Source organism: Hyperolius riggenbachi, chromosome 7 (genome assembly GCF_040937935.1).
Source record: "Hyperolius riggenbachi isolate aHypRig1 chromosome 7, aHypRig1.pri, whole genome shotgun sequence".
In the NCBI taxonomy this organism is placed as follows: domain Eukaryota; kingdom Metazoa; phylum Chordata; class Amphibia; order Anura; family Hyperoliidae; genus Hyperolius; species Hyperolius riggenbachi.
This window is the reverse complement of record NC_090652.1, coordinates 86265745-86292274: the sequence shown is the minus strand read 5'-3', so window position 1 is coordinate 86292274 and position 26530 is coordinate 86265745. Positions and strand designations below refer to the sequence as shown.

At 44.4% G+C, this 26530-nt stretch overlaps 1 protein-coding gene across 2 annotated transcripts in view; it reads right to left on the bottom strand.

Moving 5' to 3' along the window:
- The window catches only part of CAPN15 (calpain 15), a 150633-nt gene that overhangs the window by 105568 nt on the left and 18535 nt on the right, over window positions 1-26530 (bottom strand). The window contains exon 1 of one of the 2 annotated variants that reach the window (XM_068244225.1): window positions 9452-9520. The exons of the other annotated variant lie outside the window; for it this stretch is intronic. Coding sequence (XP_068100326.1) covers window positions 9452-9489 — 38 coding nt within the window. The 5' untranslated portion in view covers window positions 9490-9520. Of the gene's footprint in view, window positions 1-9451; window positions 9521-26530 lie in introns of those variants that run through there. 2 annotated transcript variants of the gene reach the window in all.

The following is a 26530-nucleotide window of genomic DNA, read 5'->3' as shown; positions in this document are numbered from 1 at the left end:
CTTCTAAGGTTCTCACTTCGCTCTGGATCAGCTGGGATATGTGCGGGTTCAGGATGGTGTTTTATATTCCTTTCTGGTTGAACGGATATCTTTTTTTTTAACCAAACTATGTTACATCACACACTGTAGTTAGCTAGTTTACCATCAGTATAAACACAGAGTAAAAGTTTATACTGTACACAATATGACCTCATTCACATGGCCATGTGGTCAGAACACAACACTGGCCATCTGTGTTGCACTACTGATCCTGGGTCATTGCCGTATACTGGCAAAACTGCATGCAGCAGTGCAATATCGCATGACACTGCTGCACAGTGCATAAAGTCTGAACGTCAGGCAGCGCAGTCTATGCACGTCTAATGTTCTTGCACGTTGCACACCATATGTGTTGAAGAAATGCGCATGGCAATGTGTATAGTGTGAATAAGGCTCAAGGGTGACATGTCAGCTTCTTAAAAAAAAAAAAAAAAAGTAAAATGCAAGCATACTGCATTATTCATCGACTTTTAAAGCACACTTAAAAAAAAGTCACCGGAAGCGAGAGGGATGTAGGGGCTGCCATATTTATTTCTTTTTCAACATTAACTAACCATTTCTTTTCACTCAGGGACAATCGTGTTCATTTTCTAAGGTCATGATTGGCTTGTGTATGACGACCAAATTTTTTTTTTATTTCGCTGTGAAAGCAGTACCATGTAAATGGCTTCTGAATGAAGGCAGCAAACCAGTGCTCTCCATTCATACTCCCCTCCCCCCCAGTATGCTTCATGGCTGTATGTACCATCTATTCATCACTGCAAACAAAAAGCTGCTATTCTCAGTCAGTACTTTATTTTGCATCCTGCCACCTCTCACATCTCTGCTGCGCTCACCTTTTCTTCCAACGTACAATACGCCAGGAGCTCTGCACTGTGTCATTATGCAGCCGCAATATTCACAATATAGTCATTAGCTGAAGGCTTTCCACAGAGAGACTACAGGAAAGGAAAAATCGGACACTTCGCCTACAACCACCTATCAGGTGCCGGAATCTTGTCATAGCCGCCTCCAGAAGCTGAATTCTGATTGGTCACTATGAACCACACTTCAGGTTTCGGTGCCTCTAGATAATTCTTACACATGCTGACTACTGGTGAATGGATATTACTTCATTCTATACAACTGAATGGAAGCATCCCATCATAGTACTCCAGTAATGGTCCAGGAGTAAAGGAGCCCTGTGTTCTGTGGAAGCCTGGGAGGTGCAGAATATGAGAGGGGAAGTGCACCAAACTTTAAAGAGAACCTGTAACAAAAAAAAAAAAAACCTCTGGGGGATACTTACCTGGGGAGGGGGAAGCCTCAGGGTCCCAATGAAGCTTCCCCCAACCTCTAAAGCTTGGAGGAATCCAGCGCTGGCTCCCCCAAAAACACCCCGACAAGCAGTGATATATTTTACCTACTGTGATCCTGCGCAGGCACACTAGCGCCTCTTAGTTTGGGCGAAGGCGGAAATAGCCGAGCCCGATCGTATCCGCTCTACTGTGCAGGTGCAAAGGACTCGCAAATGATCGGATTCGCCCATTTCCGCTAGTGCGCCTGCGCAGGATCGCGGTAGGTAAATATTTACCTTGCCGCACTTCAGGGGGTCCCGGCGCTTGAACGGAGGGATGGAGGAGAATGGGGAAGCCTCGTTAGGATCCAGAGGCTTCCCCCTCCCGAGGTAAGTATCCCCCAGAGGGTTTTTTTTCTGTTACAGATTCTCTTTAAAGAACACCTCTAGCAGCCAGCTGAGTGTCTGATGGACGCCAACTTTGGTAGGTTTAGTTACCTATACTTCCTGGAAATTTGTGTGTCTTTTTATTATCACTAGGGGTCTGCAATGGCTGCCTTCATACACTGATAAGTAGGGATCGTGAAGTAGATGAAAATAATTCTGAATTGAAGCAGGATTATGCAAATTGTGCATGCAAATTTAAAGAGACTCTGAAGCGAGTCTTAAACCATGTTAATACTGTAAAGCACTATAGATAGTGCTAAACCGCCGCATCCCTCGTGTCTTTCCTTGCACGATCATTGATATGCACTAACCACTGCATGCCGGGAACACCGCACAAGACCTGCTGTTTCTGAGTCAACGGTCATCTACCAATCACAATGGCCTCTATTCATAAAGCATTCCCGCATGCGGTAATGCTAAAACAGCTGACTTTACTGACCATTTAGCAAAGTGTCAATTCATAAAAGCTGTTTCCGCATGAAAAGCTACAATTCCTGAGCAGTGCGGGAAATTACTGCCTTATGCGGTGATTATCTCAACACGTCACTACATGTCAATTCATAAAGATTAGAGCAAGCGGAATTGGGACAGAGAATACCGGCTGTTTAGAAAAGGCCATAAGCCAGCAGATAACAGATAAGCTAATGGAGACAGACCTCCCAGGCAGCAGTGAGAACAGTACAAAAAAAGGCATCCCAGAATACCCAGGCTGTGTTTTTTAACCTCTTACTGTTTTCAGATATATTTCACATCAGAAAGCCTGCATGTGTAACATTTCTTGAAGTTCTTCTACGCTGCGGCAATTAAAGTGAATGGTAACCCATTTATAAATAAAAAAAAAAAGTCAGATACTCACCTAAGGAGAGGGAGGCTCTGGGTCCCATAGAGCCTCTCCTCTCCTGATCCCCGCTGTTGCGCTGGCTGCACGGTAGCGGTATTCGACCGTTTCGGTCAAATACCGCTGTTCCCCTGCCGAAGGGAGGCTTCGGAAATGCTTCAGTAGCCCGAGTACTCCCGAAGACGGGCCTCTCTACACTGCGCATGCACGAGCGAGCGACCTCTATGACGCACTCACGCGTGCGCAGTATGGAGCCGCCTGTCTTCGGGAGGACTAGGAACCCGAAGACTTCCAAAATTGGGGGAGCCAGCGCAGCACCGAGGCACCCGGAGAGGAGAGGGAAGACTCATTAGGACCCGAGCTTTCCCTCTCTTCTTAGGCGAGTATCTGACTTTTTTTTTACTTAATCATCGATTCCCATTAGCTTTAAATAGATTGTTTAGAAAGACTAATAGATTCAGAGAAGATTCAGGGCAAGGAGAGGCAGTGTTAAAAAAAAATGCACATCTAATGGGAAGTTGGGGCTGCCTTCTTTATTGTAACTCTGTCTCTGCACAGAGAAAATGTATCAACTCAGGCAGCACTGCCAGTTTAGTTGGGGAATTCCCTGACCTTTAATTGCAAGTGTAAACTTTATGAATTAGCACACAAAAGTCTAAAATACCGATGCAGTGCTTTCCCTCCAAGATATTTTTTACCGCAAATGTTTTATGAATGGAGCCCAAAATGTTCCTTGACAAAGTCACTAAAATCCTCACTCCTTGCCATTTTCCTGCTTTCTCCTCACTTTCAAGAGCCGACTTGCCACTTTCTTTCTATACCTCTTGTCATGTGGCATTGTACTGAGAAAATCAATGTTATTCCCATCAGTGGATTTAATGTTGAGGCTGATCAGGGTCTCAGTGTCTCTCGTGACAGGTGGACTGTGTAATGGAACATCTGCTAATCTTTTTTAATGTTTGGGTTTTGTAGCGGTATGAGGTTAGAAACTTGAACTTTTACAAGATTTCTATTGCTGTTTGAGACCACAAAAGAATTTTAAGAAAACGGAAGTGATCACTCCAGAGAAAACACTACGCAACTAAAGTTCAAGAGAGGTTCAACCTCATTTATAACGAATGATATAACCGGATGTGAAGGTAACTCTTCCCAACGGAGATACAAAGAACACAAACTAACAGAGCCCTTCCCTATGCTACTTAAAACTTGTCTGTATTTCTACTTAAAGCACACATGAACTAAAAATAAATATCAAAGCTGGCCATACCTGGGAGTTACTCAGTGTCCCCATAAACTCAGCATCCCCTCAGCATAGCCGGCATCACCTTTGTCTTCATGCTTTGCCCCATCCTCTGTCCATGTGTAAAGAGGGCTTGCTTAGTCCACTAGAAAGACCCCTTTGTGCATGCTCCCCCATGGCTGTGTGCTGGAGCCATGGTTGTGAACATCCTGCACATGTGTGGTTACAAATGTATCCAAACTGTGCACTGCCCAGAATGCTCCTGATCACAGTTGCTGTGCATATCCATTCAGGAGCATGACCAAATGGGGTGAAGAAAACAGAGCATACACCCATCGGTGGGGGGCACTGAAGAACCCCCAGGTATGGCTAGCACTGATAATGATTTTTAGTTCAGAGGTGTTTCAAATATGTTTTCTTTCCATGGTATAGTGTATTTATAAAGGAGTGAACAAAAAACAAAACAAAAAAAAACACCCAATTCCAAAGTTTGAGGGTAGGAACACACTAGACAAATGCTGGCATTGCGTACACCGCTAGCATTAACGCGCAAAATGTAAGTCAATAGGCCGCATGAAAAAATGCATTTGTTTGCATTCTGCAATGTGCGTTTTTGAAACGTATAACTTGCTGCATATTTTTCCAAAATGCATGTAAAATGCACATAACGTTGAAGTATGTCAATGGTGATGCAAAGGGTATAGCTTTTTATGCGTTTTTGTATAAAAACCAAGTTTGATGATGCATTTCCGCTTCTTGTTGACTTCCTAGTGATGAGCCAGAAAGGACATCGAAAAAGTGTTTTTATACTGGCCACATTCCCAAAACATTTGCATAAACCGCATATCAGAAACGTATACAAAACGCACAAAAACACACTTGCGATTCATATGAGTAAAACGCATATGCGAAACACAAACGCACTTTAATGTGTTAAAAACCGTGCAAGAGCATATGCAGCAAAATGCAACCTTTCACGCACTTGCACCTTGCCTAGTGTGTTTCCAGCCTGAATGTAACCTGTGTTTTTTCAGTTAGTCATTTCTGAAAGGAAGTCAAAAAAGGGTCAGGGCAGAAATCACACATGCAAATATCAACTACTCAGTTTCGTGTTTCTGATACAATTGCTGGCTAATTGATTGACAGCTTGTGGCTTTCATTGGCTGGCAGGACTTCTGCTTTCTGAGTCAGCGGCAATTTGCATGGTAGAAGAATTATTTTCATCATCCTAATTACAATAACGTCTGTGTCTCCAAGGCGTGGAGTGTTTGAACGCAGTTGCTATCATGTGGAAGGCTTTTCAAATTCATTTCCAGGAACAGGTGCTCAGTAACTTATTCTCAAAGCAGCCCTGAGGCCTATGTACAGGTAGCGGGTCATATGACTGCTGAGTCAAGGTGTGACTCAATGCATCTCATATATCATACACATAGATTAGTATAGTTTCTACACGTGCCGCCGCCATAAACTTTATAGCTCAACTCAAAGAATAAAAAAGGTAACAAAGTGAAACTTCACTTGCTGAGGGTGTGACAACTCTCTGAGTTCAGCTCCATACAGCACAAGCAGTAAAAGAAAACCTCATTTCCATTCACCCTGGCATGGTCTGAACAGCCAACAGGGGCATAACTAGAGGGGAGCAGCCCCTGCAATTGCAGGAGGGCCCAGAGCTGTGGGGGGGAGGGCCCAGAGCTGTGGGGGGAGGGCCCAGAGCTGTGGGGGGAGGGCCCAGAGCTGTGGGGGGAGGGCCCAGAGCTGTGGGGGGGAGGGCCCAGAGCTGTGGGGGGGCGAGGGCCCAGAGCTGTGGGGGGCGAGGGCCCAGAGCTGGGGGGGAGGGAGGGCCGAGGGCCCAAAGCTGTGGGGGGAGGGCCCAAAGCTGTTGGCGGGGGGTAGGGGGGCAAACTAGCAAACTTTCCTCCGTTTCAGAGGACTATACTTCAGATCAGGTGTTTTTTGCAGAACGTAGTCCAAAACTTCTGATCTGACATTGATGGGGAGATTCCAGTGCTGGCTACATGACGAATGCCGGCATCTCGACAGGAAGTCAGGGTACTTTTACAGGAACACATGATGAGCAGAATATGGAGGCTGCCATATCTATTTCCTTTTAAACAATGTACATTGCTTGGCTGTCCAGCTGATTCTCTGCCTCTAATGCTAGGTACACACATACAATTTTGTGTTCGATGGTTCGATAGATAATTTCCATCATGTCCGATATTTTTTTTTTTGTTGATTTCTCATAGAAGTGAATGGAAATAGTTAATATACGATCCGTGCGGATCGTTCAGAAACAGCCTTATCAGTCAGCCGACAGCGTGTACACACGCGCATACTGTTGGCTGAACGTCCCCCCAGCGGGAGGGTCCGGCGTGCCCATCGTTGCCAGCGGTAGTGCGTTTATACGCACCTATAGACCCTGAACAAGCCTGTAGATCATTTGACTAAAGTCTGACAAGATTAGCTGCATGCTTGTTTTAAGGTGCGTGATTAAGGCACTACTGATGCCAGAAAGATCTGCCAGGCAACTGGTATTGGTTAAAAGGAAATAAATATGGCAGGCTCTATATCACTCTCCCCTCAGTTTGCCTCTATCAAAAAAACAAAAACAAACAAACAAAAACATAAATTCAACCCACCTACCGCAGTACAAAAGTATTGCCATTGGTGCCACAAAGATTTTCTGCGCACTTCCTGATATAGACAGAACTTGACAAAGGCTCTAATCACTCACCAATAAGGGGGACACAGAGGAACTGAGGTGAGGGGAACAATAAATTCATATACAGTAGAATCTTGTTATAGTAAACTCTGATATAGTAAACTCCACAAGTCCCAGCAATTGCCTGTATAAATATATAATGTATGACCAATTCTGATATAGTAAACGTCTGATATAGTAAGCTACCTTTCCTGGTCCCTTGAGTTTACTATAAAGGGATTCTATTCTAAAGGTGGCCACTAACAATCCAATTTCTAGCAAAAAGTCATTTGCGTGATCAGAGAATTGTGATTGGAAGTGAAGTACATGCTTCACTACACCATCAATGAACCAATCTTTGCTTGCTACCCATCACAACCAACAAGAAAATACAAATTTTGGTTCAACAAAAATCCAATCAGATTTTTTTTATTTACAACCAATCTGATCAGAATTATCTGATCGCTTAAATGATTTTTCGCTAGAAATTAGACCGTTAGTGGCCATCTTAAGTGTCATTTTGTCACCAATAGATCATACTGATCCAGCTTACACACTAATGTCTGTACGGCCAAGCCAGCCATCAGTGTATGAATGTCAGTGAAAAAGGATTTGCAATATGCAAAGGGTACAACACGGTTATAATCTAAACACGCCTCCTCTCTCATCCAGTGACACACGGCGACCAAAACATACACAACCGCAGTCTAACCTGACATAAGCAGGGCAACATGGAGAGATAAAGTTTATCTACTTCAACCGCACAAGGAATCCACAACTGGTCCACAAATCTAAGGACCGGTCCACATCTTTGACCACAGTGAGCATAAATGTCCTGAAAACATGCAATGTGATGCTGGATACACACGATACGCTTTTTTCCACCCGATTCTCCGTTCGAACTTTTTTCCATTCTATTCTCTTACCTTCCGCTTGTTTTTCGTATCTTTTTCCTCTTACTTCTATGAGAAATCGAGCGGTAAAACGATTGAAAGTAATATCGGACATGACGGAATTTATTAATCGAATGCATCTATCGAGCGGAAAAACGAAACGAGTATACCCAGCATGAGATATAGCATAAAAAGCAGAGCGTAGAAAGTCAAAGCACTGGAGTTAAAGGAGGGGGTGTGCCAAGCAAGGCAGCTATAAGCCAGCACACTGCACTACCTTAAAGAGAATCTGTATTGTTAAAATCGCACAAAAGTAAACATACCAGTGCGTTAGGGGACATCTCCTATTACCCTCTGTCACAATTTCGCCGCTCCTCGCCGCATTAAAAGTGGTTAAAAACCGTTTTAAAAAGTTTGTTTATAAACAAACAAAATGGCCACCAAAACAGGAAGTAGATTGATGTACAGTATGTCCACACATAGAAAATACATCCATACACAAGCAGGCTGTATACAGCCATCCTTTTGAATCTCAAGAGATCATTTGTGTGTTTCTTTCCCCCTGCAGCTATCTTCCACTGAAGTGTCAGGCTATTTCTTCCTGCAGAGTGCAGACAGCTGTGCCTGTCTGTAATTCTTCAGTATGTGAAAGCCCAGCCAGCTCAGAGGAGGATTTATCCAGCTTGTAAAAGATAATAGAACAGAGAGAAGCTGCACTAATCTAAATATCACACAGGCAGTGTGCAGAGAGGGGCCTGGATGGGGGAGTTCATAGCAGAACCACAACACTGAAGAACTTGGCAGCCTTCCAGACACAGGCTGACAAGTCTGACAAGAGAGAGATAAGTTGATTTATTACAGAGATGGTGATAGTAGAACTTGCTGCAGTAAGCCAGAACACATTAGAATAGCTTTTTGAACTTGTAGGATGATAAAAAACAGGATGCAATTTTTGTTACGGAGTCTCTTTAACACAAAACTACCTACCATTCACTACAATAAAAAAAACAGTAGAGTCCACTTTAAAGCAGACCTGAACTCAGAACTTCCTCTCTACTCTAAAAGATAAGCAGCAGCATAATAACCTTTAAAGAAAAACATTTTTTTTACAGCTGATACAAATCCTGCAATAAATCTGCCGTGTATCTACTTCCTGCTCTCATGGAAGCAGACATAGGGTTAACATCCTGTGTTTGCAAATTAGCTGCTCTGCTGAGGCAGCTAGCTGACACAGCTAAGATCAAATTACAGTGTTAATAAGCCTCGGCATAAAGGGGAATTAGACAGGCTAAACTCTCTAATTACATACAGGATGCATTGCTCTAGGTTTTCCTTCTGCCCTGAGTTCAGGTACATGTTAAAACAGCAATAAAATATGATTTAAAGGGACACTAGTCAAAAATAAACCGTATGATATAACTAATTGTATGTGTAGTACGGATAATTAATTGAACATTAGTAGAAAAGTAAAGTCTCATATTTTTACTGTCAGTTATATAGCTTTTTTTATAACATTGCATCATTCTCTAATAATTGCAGTTTACAAATTACACTCTGTATTTTAAATGATAAAACAGAGCAGAGCTAATGACGCTTTGAACTATCTTGCAGTAAAACCTTAAAAACAAAAAACAGTGAGAGACAGGTTGAGATAATTGCACTATAGGCAACCCAAGTTGGGTCAGAGAGCTCAGAGAAGCTCTTTTCCCATAGATAACAACTGAAACTCTCTGTACTGGAAACAATATTAGACTCATATTTGTGATAATAATGTTCTATTTATTAGCTGTACTACACATACAAATATCATAAGTTTATGTTCACTTTAGATTCCTTTTAAGTCCAATTTTATATTAGCCTATGGTAGTTGGGAGACCTGGGACAAAATATCTTCAAGGAGGAGGTTTAGCTTCCCAGACTCCACCAAAAGCAACGGATCAGATTTATATGAAAGGACTCTTTCTATTACTTCCCATTACTACTCCCCATAAGTAGGAAAATTAATTAACTAGCTTACCTCGAGTGTAGACACCGGTTTGCAGAGAAACGAGGCATGCTTAAGGCTTCCTGCCAGAGGCTGCGATGGGAAACAGTTAATGTAGACGGTGACAGCCAGGACAGCGCTGGGCGGTATAAATAAGTATGAAGATGGTTTATGATGATAGTGACAAGCTGGAACACCCTGTAATCTACTGATAACGGCAACATGTTATCTAACAGCCCAATATTTCTCTAAGCTGGCAGCCCACGCTAATATGAAGGGTAAACGAGTGTACAAACTTTCAAGGAAAAAAAATAAAACACAACTCTGTACAAACTTTGACAGGCTAATCGAAGCGCTGCAAATCAAAGTACCGGTAAGCTTGTTGGAAGTGAAATACTGAGGCCTCATTTCATGGCTGGGCAAATCCCAGGAGGCAGGAAGCCAGCGTACCTTAAAAATTACAGCTTTGCATCTAACTTTTGTGCTTGTTGGTAGAAATGTATCCTGGGTTGGACTGACTGGTTTCTGACCTCCATGATAAATCTGTCCTCTCCAGTTGTAATTCCACACAAGGCTACTACCTATTCTTCCTGTAAATGAAAGTAATGTCATCTGTGTAAATATCACAAGAACCCCAACGCTATGTACACACGCTGGGATGAACTCCGCCATGGTGACCAATAACGATTGCCTTGGCTGAGAATCGTGAGCTACTCCAGTATGCGTACAGCAGCCACCCGATGTCTACTAAGGATCTGGAGTGCTGGCTCTTTAGAGATTGCCTACGCAAAAGCACTTCCCGATCACACTGTTCTCCCCGTTCCCCCGCCCACAGGTCATTCTCCCTCCACCCTCCTCCATAGCAACAGATGCGGGCCTAGTCATGAGACTAGTGGCAAGTCTGTACAGTGTCAGCACTGCACGGTTACCCAAGGTATTGTGTATCAATCTCTGCCAGGCAACAGAAATCCCCCATTAAAGCGAAATGTGTGTTCCCAGCATTAAGCCCCGTACGGGCTTAATGCTGGGAACACACATTTCGCTTTACTAAGAAAATCTATTGAAGAATCGACCGGAAAAAACGTATCGTGTTCCCAACATAAGGCTCCCTAAAGCGGAGCAGTGCTTTTCAGCGCTGCTAGATTTGGGCGCAGCTGGCGCCTCCATAGACTACAATAGGAATCATTCCTATCGCAGTGCTCAGCGAGTAACGTCGGGGCCGTCAGGAGATGGAGCCGAGGTTGCTTAAAAAACACAATAATTCGGCCTCCAGCAATCGCTGGAAGCCGAATTATTTCATTCCCACACTATCCATGGCGGCCTGGAGGAGGAATAGTAATTAAAACCATATACCGGCTGTATCCTGCGCCCAAGTCTACCAGCGCCGATTTCAAATGTACTCCCCTGCACACTGCATGCGATTCAGATTTTTAATCGGTTTTTACATCCGATTCAGATTTTTAATCGTTACTGCACCTGTGTTTTTGACTCCGTTTCTCTGTAAATTTCATTCAGGGAAAATCGGAATTGCAAATCTGAATCGCAAAACTGATTTGCAGTGTGCAAGGAGCCGAAGACTACAGCCCAAAAATACTGAGTGCTGCCAATCACATGGGTATGCTATAGCCAGATCATCCAAAATCTCTTCAGTGAGGAAATAAAATTATTTAAAATCAGAGTTACAGATTGTCCAGCAATCTGTAACTTTGGGTGTTTAAAGTCTTACCCCATAGAGCCACATTAATCCATGCCATGCACTGATGAGGATCAGACAATCCGAAATAGTCTGTATGCATGTAGTATTAGTGTGGCTCTGTACAATTAAGCTGACACATCATTGCATTCCAACCATTGTTTCTGGAGGTGCGTTTAGCTCTCACGGATAACAAAGGGATTATTAGCAGCATATTCAGCAGTGATGCATTGTGGGACACCTCAGAGCTCACTCAATATCACAAATACCTTCTGTTTTAAGAAAGCAAAATTCTTTTCTACTTAAAATCAGTGACACTTGCATACCGAATCTCTCTGCTGTGTTGCCCTAGTAGCCATATCTACTGCAATAGTGCAAATTATCTGGGAGTTGGCAACACGGTGGCCTCAACTCACCAAGCGTTACTGAACGATCGACAATATATGGAATGCAAAAACTGTCATTTGGAATTCACAAAGAAATACCGATCAGTTTACTGACAGCAGTATGATTTTCTGTACATTTCCTATAAATATGCGGTATTTCTGCAGAAAACTGAATTCACAAAGGAAAAAAAAGGTGTGTGTGCATCCAGTGATTAACGAATATGTATTGCCTCCATCTAGCTGATAGTATTTCATTTAGCAGTCAGGTTGGGAGAGGTGAGATGGAGTGAATATACCCCTTTGTTCCTACAAGTTTCTACGGTGTGGCTAATCAGGAAATTCCACTTTCACGAATGCAGAATGTTTATTACACAATACTAGTTTAAAGTAAAGGAAGGTTGGTCGACATTGCAGGCATAAATGGTTTATTTCATTCTCAAGGTGCAATCAGCAGCATTCCAGATACCAACATGTGCAGCAAGATATAAAACTGGTGCATATACCGGTCCTGGTGCGCAGTTCAGTGGGTACAGGGTATAGCTGCCTGACAGCCGTTTCCAGCTACAATGCGCTTCCACAGAGGCTAGAATGCGCCTCCGTGGAAGCGCATTCCAGCGTGAAACGGCCGTCAGGCAGCTACACCCTGCACCCACTGAACTGCGCACCAGGACTGGTATGTGCACCAGTTTTATATCTTGCTGTACATGTTGGTATCTGGAATGCTGCTGATTGCACCTTTAGAATGAAATAAACCGTTTATGCATGCAGTGCCGACAAATGTTCCTTTTCTGCCAATGAATGCATAACAATTTTGAGAGGAAAAAGAACAGTACCTGGCACCAAACGCAGCAGGGCAGACACACCGGACCCGGAAGAAGGAGCGTGCTCATCCAAAAGTTGTTGCATCCAGTAGACTTGAAGAAGGGAAAGGGAGGCACCGATTCTTTAAAATTCCTTTATTCCGGTGGGGGAAGTAGCAGGTACACAGCAGTGGGGGTAAAAAAGGCCTGACAGCTGTTTCGCTGGGGGGAAGTAGCAGGTACACAGCAGTGGGGGTAAAAAAGGCCTGACAGCTGTTTCGCTGGTTTAAACTAGCTTCTTCAGAGGCAGAGTGTACACTCTGCCTCTGAAGAAGCTGGTTTAAACCAGCGAAACAGCTGTCAGGCCTTTTTTACCCCCACTGCTGTGTACCTGCTACTTCCCCCACCGGAATAAAGGAATTTTAAAGAAGCGGTGCCTCCCTTTCCCTTCTTCAAGTCTACTGTCTGCCAATGAATGCATTGGTATCATTAGTCAGAGCACGCATAGCATGGTGATTGGATACTATCTGGACCTGAGTGACACAGTTAAAACCCTCCATTGTATACTGCTGTGCCAACGTCAACATTTGTATTCCTACCTTCCATGCAAACATTCTGTATGTCAGGTTTTGTCAATATTATCACAGTATGTATCCGTTTATGAAGAGTTCCGTTTGTGGATCTTCTCTTACGGTGGGTAGCTTCATCTTATGTACCCCTCGAGACACATATATACAGTGGTGTGAAAAACTATTTGCCCCCTTCCTGATTTCTTATTCTTTTGCATGTTTGTCACACTTAAATGTTTCTGCTCATCAAAAACCGTTAACTATTAGTCAAAGATAACATAATTGAACACAAAATGCACAAAAGCTGAAATCTATTAAAAATCTAATGTATGGCAGTAATAGATCCCTCTCTGATCAGATCTCGATCATAGAGGGATCTATTGAGCACGTCAGGAGAAAGTCTGCCATGTGTATGGCAGGCTTGGGGGTGCTCCATGATAGTATGTAAAGGCTTTATAAATATTCTCAGTGCTTCAGCGTTTTTTGATGATAAAACAGAAAAAAAAAAACTCCACTTTACAAATAAAAACTTGTGTTGCTTTGTGACCAAGCACACCTGACTTAAATATCACTCCACAGCTAAAAGTTAGAATGTTACAGCTATGGTGCACAGCAGTGATGGAGGGAAATTTTCCTGCACTGGGGAGGGGGAATTGGGGTCTTCAAATCTCTCAACCATACTGCCCATATGGGTAGGCCGTGACTACAGAGTTATATCTGGGTAATATGGTGCCTATGGCAAACACTGAAATTGGGCACATGGGGCTGGAAGAAGCCACAGGTATGTATAACACTTTTATATAAGCTCAGGTCTGGGTACTTTAGTAGCCATGTGCCTCAAAATGAAATACATAGTCACATGCTTCCAAATAGAAGAATCAAGTAATCACATGCCTCCAGATAATTCATCAAGTAATCACATGCCACCTACAAAAATATTAAGTAGTAACAAGCACTCAGACCAGATAAAATAATTGAATCGTCAACACACTTCCAGATAAAATATTTAAACAGCCAGGTGCCTCAAGATAAACAAATTAATTAGCCAGTTGCGTCAAGACAAAATAATTAGTAGCCTAATATGCCCAATATACATAAATTAAGTAGCCATGCTCCCCAAATAACATAATTAAGCAACCACGTGTTGTCCCCCAATTAGCAGGGCTTAGTTGTCCTGTGAATCCCTCAATTAGCAGCATTAGGTAGACAGATGTACTCCTCAAATAGTATTTACTTAGCCACAAGAACCCCCAAAATTATTATGTACATAGGCCCACCAATACCAATAGGTAGCCAGGTGTGATTCCCCAGTATTATGTAGCCAGAGGTGTCCCCAGTAGCCCCACCCCCAGTTTAAGTAGTGAAAGGTCTCCCCAGTATAAGTATGACTGCCTCACAAGTTTAAGCAGTACGAGGTGTCCCCAGTGTAAATAGCTCCCTCCCCAGATTCGGTAGTGTAAGGTGCTCCTCATCTCCGTTTAGGTGGTGATAGGTGTCTTCCTCCCCTCTCCTCACATTGCTGTCAGACCTCAGATCAGCGCCGCCAGCCACTGCTGTGCCCCATCATCGCTGCTCTAAGTCACAGGCAGCATCAGTCAGACCTCTGGTCACCGGTGACCGAAGTGAGCACATGGTACCACTCCTGGACACGGCACATGCGGAAGTGACTAATGACATTTCTTCCGCAAGTGCAGTGCTGTATTCACGGGGGTACCATATGCACTCTTCTCACTTCAGTTGCCGCTGATCAGACTTCTGACTGATGCTCTCACATAGAGCCAGCGAACACGGGACCGAGCAGTGATGGGCGCTTGGCGGCATACAAGTAGGCATTGGTGGCGGCACAGGACAGAGGCAGGCATGGCGCCCATGGCAGGAGCTATGCCTGCAACCCTCAAGACACGACGCTGAATGACTAGCTGGAATATGATAATCTGAACTTCTGCCTCCAGGGTGGGGCAATTTAGCTGTCGCTGCACACAAGTGAAGGTGAGCTACACACTCAAAACGTCATAATGAAACAATACTCCTGGCTCAAATGTAAAGGCACCACTGAGTAGCCCAATAATAGGGGGTGTTCTATTGTCCTGACACCTTATAAAATGAAGCCTTCACTTGAATTTCAACTTAAAGCAAACCCGAGGTAGGCTCTTATGCCAGAAGTGTGCCCTTAAAGAGTACTTGAGGTTAATGACAGGCTCTGTCTAAATTAAATCATATTGAGGGGTGTTCTGGGGTTAAATACGCACCTGTCTTGACATGTTTGGGGTACAGGCTGCCAAAGGTCTTTGGAAACCTCCGCCTGCGTGACTGCGAACTGCCCCCCAGCTCAATAGCCAACAGGAGGGCATGGCCAGAGCCCTAGGGCAATTAAAAAAAAAACAGCAGGACCCATTCTGAAAGGGAGGCGGAGAGATGAACTTGCCTTCAAGACAGGTGAGTATTTAACCCCTACAAAAATGATTATATTCACTTAGATATGATAAGTAATTAAAAAGTTATTGCTGTGTCAATAGAGTCGAAATTGTCAGGAATCTACCGGGTAAAAAACCCAGGAATGTGAAGGTGTTAAAGTACACCTAAACTGAGAAGAATATGGAGGCTACCAAATGTATTACTTTTTTAAAACAATATACCAGTTGCCTGGCTGTTCTGCTGATTTCTTTAACTGCAGTAGAGTCGGAATCACGCACCTGAAACAAGTATGTGCCTAATCAGGTCAAGTCCTGATCTGCATGCTTGTGCAGGGTTCATGGCTAAAGTTATTGGAATCAATGGCACAAAATGACAGCCAGGCAAGGTGTATTGTTTAAAAGGAAATGGATATCGAGGCTGACATAGCCCTCTCACTTCAGGTGCACCCCCACTTCCCCCTTCCAACCCGCTTTCTGGGCATTCCAATTACCACACCCACCCCCAAACCCGGTTTACGGCTGCCTAATGCAGCAGGGAGCTGTTATAGTTACCTGTCTGGATCGGCTTCTCTTCCACCTGTGGTGGCGCTATGCTCCCGACATCCTCTTCTAGCTTCTGATCACATGATATGACATGTGATCATAACCCAGAGGATGGTGTCAGCGTTGCAGAGCCGTCCGGTGGTGGGAGAGGAGTGATGGAAGAATCTCTTTAATCTTTGCATTCGCAACAAGATGCCGGGCTGCTGTAGGCAGCTGGTTCAGATGTCCGTCTGAACCAAGCCTTATGCTGGGCATACACTGAGTTTTATGCGCCGGATCGAGCCGCTGGCTCGATCTTGGCGCATCCCCACTCGTCTCCGCCTGGATCTATTCCCGCTTGTCCCCGCGGGCGCTCCTTATCTTCCGCTCGTTTTCTGCCCATTGGGCGGGGAATCGAAAGCCTCGCTGATCGGACCTGTCGGAAATTATCAATCAAGCCATCAGCGGCTTGATTGATAAGGAGAATCACACCGTGTATGCCCAGCATAAGGCTTTAAAACACTTGTGGAAAGTTCATTATATATACACAAGTGTATATAATAATTTTATTAACTGGTGTTCCTCTTTAATTCCCTAGTTATTTGTGGCTGTGCACCTGTGCACTTACATCGTCCAGGAAAACAGCCTTTCTCGATTCCTAAGAGCAATCTGACAGCTCTCTGGAGCAATCCTCTGCTATTAGGAAGGTCCCCATTGCTTCCTGGCATTACTGTTCTGCTGAATGAGGATTGTGCTGGCTAGTTAATTACCCTTTTTTTGTTCGTGGTGAGGAGGGGGGTTGCACAAAATTCAATCAGTCACCACAAAGAAGTGGCTAACATTTTCTGTTTTCCCAGGTTGTTGAAGCCATGAGGCACCTGCACATACAGTGAGAAAGTCCTCCGCTCCAGGGCCAACTGCGCAGACGCGGCCATACCACGAGCGCGCACCCAGCGCATTCATGACGCACCTAGCGTCGGGAGCGAGACGGGGAGCGCGCCTAGCCGGACTGCGCTGACTGGAGGATTTTATCGGCCAGTTGCAGGTGAATGGGGGAGCCAGAAGAGGACGGTGTCGGAGCGATCAGGCCGGAGGGGGGCTTGAGGAAGGCCCAGGTATGTATGTTTTTAGGCTGGGGCTCCATCTCAGGTTCCCTTCAAGGTCTTCTTTGAAAATCAAATAATCGTGTAGGTCACATTCATATAAAAAAAATTTGACCATTTCAAAGGGTTCACAAACTGTCAAACATCACTGTAACTGATAAATTCGAGATGTATCCAAAAGAAAATAAGGTAGTTTCCTTTTACCGGTATATTTTTAGATGTTTCCATGCCAACCAAGAGCTTTGCTTAGTTCAGGTGAGCTTAGGAAGTACCCAGAAATGCATTATTCTGCATTTAAATATAACTTCTTCTGCAGCACAGTCATAGTGTTAAGAAACAATAATGCAAATATAAAAAAAAGCTGGATTTTTTTTTTTTTTTTTATAAAATATTTGCATTATCGTGGCCCTTTCATATAATATGAGCCATAGACTCTTCATTATACATTTTAATGATGTGGCCCCAACATATGGAATAATTCATATAAAGCCGGGAGTTATTTAATTATTTGAAGTATCACTTTATCCCTTGATCCCTATATAAGAACGGCCCTTCCTTTCCTTTTATATCCCTCTTGCAATGAGAATAACCCACTTACAGCGGATTTTACTTTTACAGCTATGCATCATGGTCCACCAGCATATTAGCATACTGATGTGGGATTGGATAATCGCCTAACCCACGTCACACCAATCAATGAAGAATATTGCAATTAAACTCATCTCAATTGTAAAGGCCCATACACACGTCGAATTTTAGCGAACGACCCGTCGTTTGAACGTTCCGTCGTTCGGACGTTTTCGCGTCAAATCCGACGTGTGTACAGACTATCGTTCGGGTGATAAGACTGGTTACCAACGATCCGCCGGGCGGATCGCTGGTAACCAGTCTTATCACCCGAACGATAGTCTGTACACACGTCGGATTTGACGCGAAAATGTCCGAACGACGGAACGTTCAAACGACGGGTCGTTCGCTAAAATCCGACGTGTGTATGGGCCTTTACAATGTTTTAACCTGATGAAAGAGGGTTGAGCCAATAAAAGATGTACTTTTATTTCATACGGCAGCCACTTTTTTTTTTTTCTTATTTGCACACACTTGCACTGGCAAATTGCTAAATCGCTCTCGCCGCCTGTGTCCCGCTTGTGCAGAGCCCACAGATTAGGGCAGAACCTCTTCTGACCGTTACACCACCAAGGAGCATCTTAGCTCCCGCTCCAACCGCCTGCGTTCTGATTCTCTCACCTCAGCAGAGCGGCGTGGAGCCAACATCAGCTTTGGCCGTTATATACACTCTTCCCACCCACGATTGCCCGGCAGTGCAGCTGCCTATAGCGGCATCACAGCACTCGGGCTAGGAGGAAAATATAACAGAGCAGCGGCCTGCCAGTACAGCTCTGAAGGAGGTCATCATCTGCACCCCTTGAGGACTTCTGCCAAGACTTGATTCCCAGTCCAAGTGGGACAAAGCCTTTCTGCTGGCCACCCCGTATGGGACAGTCTGCTACAGATCCAGGTGAGAATGTTACTTGGCCAACGGCCCATTTTTACTGGATGACAACCTGAGTGCGCTCTCCTCCCACCCCTTGATTTTTTCACCCATCCCTCGGTCTACTTCTTTTTTTTTTTTTTTTTTGTCTTGGACACGCTTGGGCTACACCAGTTACAGAGCCAAAACAGTTTCTGAGAAGCGCCGGATAAAAGTTTTTGTTGCAGTCAATAACTGTCCCTTGAAGGTCACCCAAAATCTCACATCTGTTATGGTCTAGCCTACCATAGTCTAAGGAGACAGTTAACTCATGCTTTTGAGGATATGGGAAGAAACCAAGATGACGGGAGGAAAACTACACAAAACTCTTCCTCTGGCTGTGATCTATTGCCTTATGGGAGGGGGTGTGGCTAAGCTGCCAGTCACCATTCCATTCATTCACATTTATGGGGGAAAGTATGGTTGAGATGCCATTTAACATCCCTCCCACTGGTATTTATGGGGCGAGGCCAGAAAATGGGGCAGAGCTCAGACTGTAGGCTCTTAGGGGATGCCATAGCAAAGTCGTCAAGTGACAAAAATGCCATGTGCCTCTTAGATGGGTGATGTGACAGCAGGAGGCCAAGTCACTGCAATGACATGATGGCTCACCTTCCAAAGACAGCGGAGACCAAACTAGAAGCCCCAGTGATGCCATCACTATACATTTCTTTGGGCATTTATGAGAGCATAATAGAGAGTTTGGAAAGTCTTTCCTTACTGTTAGGGAGAGGTAGGGATGGAATGCACCCTGTATGTATTTAGAGAGTTTAGCTTGTCTTATTCCCCCTCATCTTTGACTAATCACAACTGTAATTTGATCTCTCTGCTGTATCGGCTCAGGAATCTCCTCTGCCACAGCTGAGCAGCTAATGTTTAAACACAGGATGCTAACCCTATGTCTGCTTCCATGAAAGCAGGAAATAGACACACTGCAGATGTATTGCAGGATTTATATCAGCTGTAACAAAGCAATGTTTTTTTTTAAAGCAGGGGTGTCAAACAAATACAAAGTGGGCCGAAATTGTACACTGGAACCAAGTCGCAGGCCATCAATGTCTACTGGCCATCTTTCCTCCCTTACAAAGTTCCCTTGTGTCTAATAGCCTCCCCTCCAACCACTATACTGTTCGCAGGTGTCTAGTGGCCCCCACCCTCCTCTGTACAGTGTGTAGTGCTTTCCCCCTACCTCCCCCATATGACTTCCCTGGTGATCTAGGGCTTCCCCTCCAATATAGCTTCCGTAAGTAAATTAGACTGTGGTATTAGATTATGGCAGGTGTTTGATTGTGAGCTCCGAGGGACAGCTAGAGACATCATTGTGTGCTCTGCAAAGTGCTTCAGCAGATGTCAGCACTATATAGATGCATAATAGGAACACATACATTTCTGGGTATTCCTTTACCTCATCTGAACTTAGCAGACGTCGTTTTTGACAGCAAAACATTGAAAAATACAAAAACAAACAGCCTTATTTTCTTGTGGACGCCTTTGAAAAGAATCTAAGCTATGTGCAGGTGCCTTGGGTGCTAACAAGCAAAGAAAACGGCAAACCTTAGCTGCTACCTTCTGGGGCCTGCATTAGACCTGACTGAATGTTGCTTACCCCTCTCTCCCTGTGCCAAGGAGGATAATTAAGTAGCCAGCACAAGCCTCATTCAGCAGAACAGCAATGCCAGATAGCAATGGGGACCTACTTAATAGTAGAGGATTGCTGCAGAGAGCTGTCACAGTGCTCTTAGTAAGACATGTTATTTTTCTGCTACAACCCAAGAGCGCAGTCACAAAAAACAGCAACCTGTAAGAGCAACACCAGCTAATAAAATATTTGGAAAGTTCACTATTAGTAATCAGTGGCTCAACACTTAGGTTGTTTCCAATGTGGCAAAACTGAATTTCAAACCCGCCGGCTCATGCTTCCATGTGGCTATAAACTTCCCACATTATGCTCTGCATGTCATAACCAGAAGCACGGAAGGAAAGCAGACCTTTTAAAGCGGGATTGTCACCATAAAAATAAAATTTCTACAGCAACTGGTCTGAGTTTATTAAGTGATAAAGGTGCTAATCCTGCATTCAAAACTTGCAAAACTTGTTTTGCTGTTATGATTTGGAGTTATCACATACTTAAAGAGAATCTGTACTCTAAAATTCTTACAATAAAAAGCATACCATTCTATTCATTATGTTCTCCTGGGCCCCTCTTTGCTGTTTCTGCCACTCCCTGCTGAGATCCTGGCTTGTAATTGCCAGTTTTAGGCAGTGTTTACAAACAAAAAACATGGCTGCTAACCAGCATGTGATAGGCTGAGAGAAGCTCAGTCTGTGACTCATACAGAGCCTGGAGGGGGCGTGGAGAGGGTGTGTATAACTTCTACCTATCACAGCAGAGCAGCACATTCCTGCCTGAGCCAACAAAGATGACAAAGGAAAGAAGATTAGATTATATAACAGAGATAATACAGCCACTGTGCAACTAGGAAAGGTTGCAGTAAGACAGACTACATTAGAACAGGTATAGGAACTTATAGGATAGAAGAAATAAGGCTGAACATTTTGTTACAGAGTCTCTTTAAGGAGCACTGGTCCTTTAGTAGTCCTTTAGTAGTCAGTGCCAAAAAGTTGAATGCTGGGAGTTCTTTTTATCTATATTATCCCCCCCCCCCAGTGAAACTATTGTGGCCATCCCCACCTATGTTGCCTTTGCCCTTTCCCAGCTTGGCAGCCGTGCCCTAATAGGTAGTTGTTGAACTGGGGGCGGGCCACAGCAACCCAGATGGAGGTGGCCACAGAGCTCTGAAACAATTTGAATAAAAATGGGTGCGGTGGTCTTGCCTATGAGGGGGTGGAGTTTCAAAAGAAGACTCATTTATGGGCGAATGGGTGAGTTTCTGTCCCTGTCACCTGTAGATTGTAGTAGAACTTACATTAACATTATTGAAAATTACATCCTAGGTCTTCTTTAGCCTCATAGGCCCACCCAGTGTTCTCCCCAGGCTCTTTTAGCCGGGTGCTCCACCCAGCTAGTTTTGGTGAGCACCCGGCTGTTATCAGCTCATCCCCTCCTATGCTGTAAGCAGAGTTGTGCACAGAAGCACTGGTCCTGCATTCTCTCAACTCATGCCACCCGGCTACTATTTCATGCCACCCGGCTGGAAAAAATGTCTGGGGAGAACACTGGGCCCACCAATCAGATTTCAGATGTCTTTCTACTCTGCTGCTGAGAAAATAATATCAGGCATCCTTCTAGCCACAACCCTATTCTCCTTCAATCACCTCTTCAGAAGCTTACAGTTCCGACATTGAAACATCTGTTGTGGAAAAGATCAGTAACATGAAAAAGGCAACAGACAAAGCCACCACACTCCAGACTATCATCTTAGCTGGAAACGCTTCCTCTGTGACACAGTCACTTTCATGGCACCACCAGAGGACTGAAACATCCATAGGCTAAATTACACTGGAGGAGTAACCAATTACTGTGCTGTGAAACTAGAAAAACACAACACTACTTATCCACTTACACAAAGCAAAAACACGGATCACCTCACGCACAGATAATGGCTAGGAAGAGAGAAAACACTGAAAATGCTGATAGTACTTCAGTTCACATTCAGACGTCGTGTAGAAACAATGTAGCAAATTCCCTTTACAGGCAGTCCTCTACTCGACTGTGGCTGGATAGTGTCATGGTTACAGGCTCTGCCTCTGACACAGGAGACCAGGGTTGGAATCTGGGCACTTCCCGTTCAGTAAGCGAGCTCCTATTCAGTAAGGAGATCTCGGGCAAGACTCCCTAACACTGCTACAGTCTATTGAGCGTGCACTAGTGGCTGCAGCTCTGGTGCGATATAAATGTACTGCTGAGAAAGGTGTGATATAAATGTTTTGTGTTGTCTTGAGTAACAACATTTTACAAAGTTGTCTTTAAGTACAAAATATACAATACTGTTTTTTATTACATATTTTTGTTGTTAAATGTTACAGTAGTGTATTAACTGTTATAAGTAGTTCAAAACAATCAAAAACCGAACTATATGTATAAATCGAGAGTTGTCCAAAAGTAAATCATTTATCCACGTTTCACCATTTTATCACAGGACTCAACTTTCAAATAAATTAAATTTACAAACAATTTCCTGAAGCAAAACCGGTTTCTTAGTAGGGGGCAGCCTGTACAGTAAACTTTAGGAGACCTGGCCAAAAGTTTACTATATCAGAACTGGTCCTACTTTGTATATTCCATACAAGCGCATGGATGTGACCTGGGGACCCAACCATGCGCCGGAGCAATTTTGTGGAACCTGGAGTCGGAGTGAGGTTGGTTTCATAAACTAAAGAGTCCGAGTCTGATGATTTTTGTACCCACTCCATAGCCCTGCAAGGGCTGCGGCGTCTGAGTCAAGGAGAAATTCTGGGTACTTGGAGTCAGAGGTTTCATAAACCGAAATGTCAGATAATTTTTTTACCCACTCCACATCCTTGACTACAGCCAGAAGTTTACTATATCAGATCCTGATACAGAGTCTGGGCTCCTCCTCTCCCCCAGGCACCAGGGGGAAGGCAGGGGGTCTGAATGCAGGAAGGGGCACCCTAAAAGATTTCACAGGGGGCCCCATGAGACAGTTACGCCACTGATACCATTACAATATACACTAACCTAAAGGATTATTCGGAACACCATACTAATACGGTGTTTGACCCCCTTTAGCCTTCAGAACTGCCTTAATTCTATGTGGCATTGATTCAACAAGGTGCTGAAAGCATTCTTTAGAAATGTTGGCCCACGGTGACTGTGGGGGACATTTTAGTACAGTGAACTCATTGTCATGTTCAAGAAACCAATTGGAAATGATTCGAGCTTTGTGACCTGGTGCATTATCCTGCTGGAAGTAGCCATCAGAGGATGGGTACAAGGTGGTCATGAAGGGATGCACATGGTCAGAAACAATGCTCAGGTAGACCGTGGCATTTAAACGATGCCCAATTGGCACTAAAGGGCCTAAAGTGTGCCAAGAAAACATCCCCCACGCCATTACACCACCACCAGCCTGCACAGTGGTAACAAGGCATGATGGATACATGTTCTCATTCTGTTTACACCAAATTCTGACTATCGAGACTCCTCAGACCAGGCAACATTTTTCCAGTCTTCAACTGTCCAAATTTGGTGAGCTAGTGCAAATTGTAGCCTCTTTTTCCTATTTGTAGTGGAGATGAGTGGTACCTGGTGGGGTCTTCTGCTGTTGTAGCCCATCCGCCTCAAGGTTGTGCGTGTTGTGGCTTCATAAATGCTTTGCTGCATACCTCGGTTGTAACGAGTTGGTTATTTCAGTCAACGTTGCTCTTATATCAGCTTGAATCAGTCGGCCCATTCTCCTCTGACCTCTAGCATCGCCCACAGGACTGCCGCATACTGGATGTTTTTCCCTTTTCACACCATTCCTTGTAAACCCTAGAAATGGTTGTGCATGAAAATCCCAGTAACTGAGCAGATTGTGAAATACTCAGACTGGCCCATCTAGCGGCAACAACCATGCTATGCTCCAAATTGCTTAAATCACCTTTCTTTGCCATTCTGACATTCAGTATGGAGTTCAGGAGACTGTATTGACTAGGACCACACCCCTAAATGCATTGAAGCAACTGCTATGTGATTGGTTGATTAGATAACTGCATTAATGAGAAATTGAACAGGTATTCCTAATAATCCTTTAGGTGAGTGTAACTGCATTGCTTTTGCTATGCGATTATATATTCCAATGCAATGACCCAGTGTGAACCTAACCTAGCCTAATGGTCAATGATGTCCTACGTAGTTCACTTAATACAGTGCAATACCTACACACACCACCACATCAACCTCTGGGAGTTTTTGACCATTAGGAAGATCACAAAGATTTGACCCAGATGCGTTGTGACCTCTGCCCTACTCCCACACCATAACATGATGCACTTCCCTAGCCCATGAAGACCTGGTAATCTCACAATGTGGATGGAAGCAGGCAGTGCACTCAGAACATGCTGCATGCCATTATCCTGATGATCTATTAGCACAGAGCTGGCCCAGAGGGGATGCTGCACTCAACTAACATGGATCAGGAAGCAAGCAGCACTGATTGTAAGAGCCCTACGTGAGATGTGCTCAGTTTATTTAGTTTTGGGTGACTGCAGGGTCCCTTTAAGACACAGACATGCACTTTATAAATAAACAGGTTGATAAAATGATCAGTAAAATAAAATCTGTTTAATGACTTTCTGGAGACAACAAAGCACCCATATGCAGAAACAGCCTTTCACATGCTGATTTGTACTTTCCTATCCTGATCAAGGCACAGCAAACCACCCATATAATCAGGATCATTACTCTGACTGGATATTTACCCAGCCTCTGCTCGAGGAATCACTAATGAATGGCTATCTTAAAGGGAAATGCAACTTCTGTTGAGAAAACTGCAATGTATTCAGTTCAGCTCCCCATACAGCAGGGAGTAAGGGCAAACATTATTTAAAAGGAATACTGTAGGGGTCGGGGGAAAATGAGTTGAACTTACCCACGGCTTTTAATGGTCCCCCGTAGACGTCCTGTCCCCACGCAGCCACTCACTGATGCTCCGGACCCACCTCCGGTTCACTTCTGGAATTTCAGACTTTAAAGTCTGAAAGCCACTGAGCCTGCGCGGCCGCACCCTCCCTCCCGCTGACGTCACCAGGAGCGTACTGTGCAGACCCAGTATAGTCTGTGCCTGCGCAGTACGCTCCTGGTGACATCAGCGGGAGCGAGGACACGGCAACGCAGGCGCAGTGGTTTTCAGACTTTAAAGTCTGAAATTCCAGAAGTGAACGGGAGGCGGGGCCGAAGCATTGGGGAGTGGCTGCGCGGGCACAGGATGTCTGCGGGGGACCATTAGAAGCCCCGGGTAAGTTCAACTCATTTTCCCCCGACTCCCCTACAGTATTCCTTTAAGCTGGTATGCAGTGTTCTTATGTGTATATAAAACACAGCCACTTCTCAAAGGTCCTATCAAAAACTGGAAGACAGGAGAGTTAAAGAGGAACTTTAACCCAGGATTAAAGGGAACCTTAGATGGGAATACAAAGAAGAAATATACATAACCCTGGGGCGTCCTCCAGCCCCCCTCCAGCCTGATTGCTCCGTCGCTGTCCTCCTCCGCTGCCTGGATCTTCTGCAATTGGCCTCCAATCCGGGGCAAACTGCGCATGCACATCCAGGCTGAGTGCGTGCTACCTCGTCTTGCTCCCGCTGAGGTAGGCACAGAAAGCTCCCAGCGACAGGAGCTAGATGAGGCAGTGTGCGTGGCCGACAGGATGACTTACCGCCAAGGCCAGTTGCGGATAAACCAGGCAACAACTGAGGATGACGAGGGATCGATCAGGCCGGAGGGGGCTGGAGGAAGCCCCAGGTATGTATATTTCTTCTTTGTATGCCCATCTCAGGTACACTAAGTTGTGTGCAATCAGTAGCCGATACCCCCTTTGCCACGAGAAATCATTACCTTTCTTCAAATGGATTAACAAGGATATCTGTATGGCTGATACTGTGATGAAAACCCACCTTATGCATGATGTCAGGATTTAGGTCCTGACCGTTTCCTGTCCAAGAACCTCATTACATGGGAAATAACAGCTTTTCCAACTGCCAAGCAAGATCTCCCTCTGTGCATAGAGCTCTCAGTAACAAACATTCCGTACAGTTCACCTGGCAGAACTAAAGCTGTCACCGGCCAGTGACACATGTAAGAATGTTAATCAGGGAGAGGAAAGATTTTACATGGGGTAAACTACTGGCTAAATAATATATTAAAGAATATTTTAAAACAAATAAGCAATTTTATTCATGACATCATCACTAAGGTTTCGTACACACACCAGGTTAAACTCAATCGAGGTGACCACTGGAGAGAGAGAGAGAGAGAGAGAGAGAGAGAGAGAGAGAGAGAGAGAGAGAGAGAGAAAGAGAAAGAGAGAGAGAAAGAGAGAGAAAGAGAGAGAAAGAGAAAGAGAAAGAGAAAGAGAAAGAGAAAGAGAAAGAGAAAGAGAAAGAGAAAGAGAAAGAGAAAGAGAAAGAGAGAG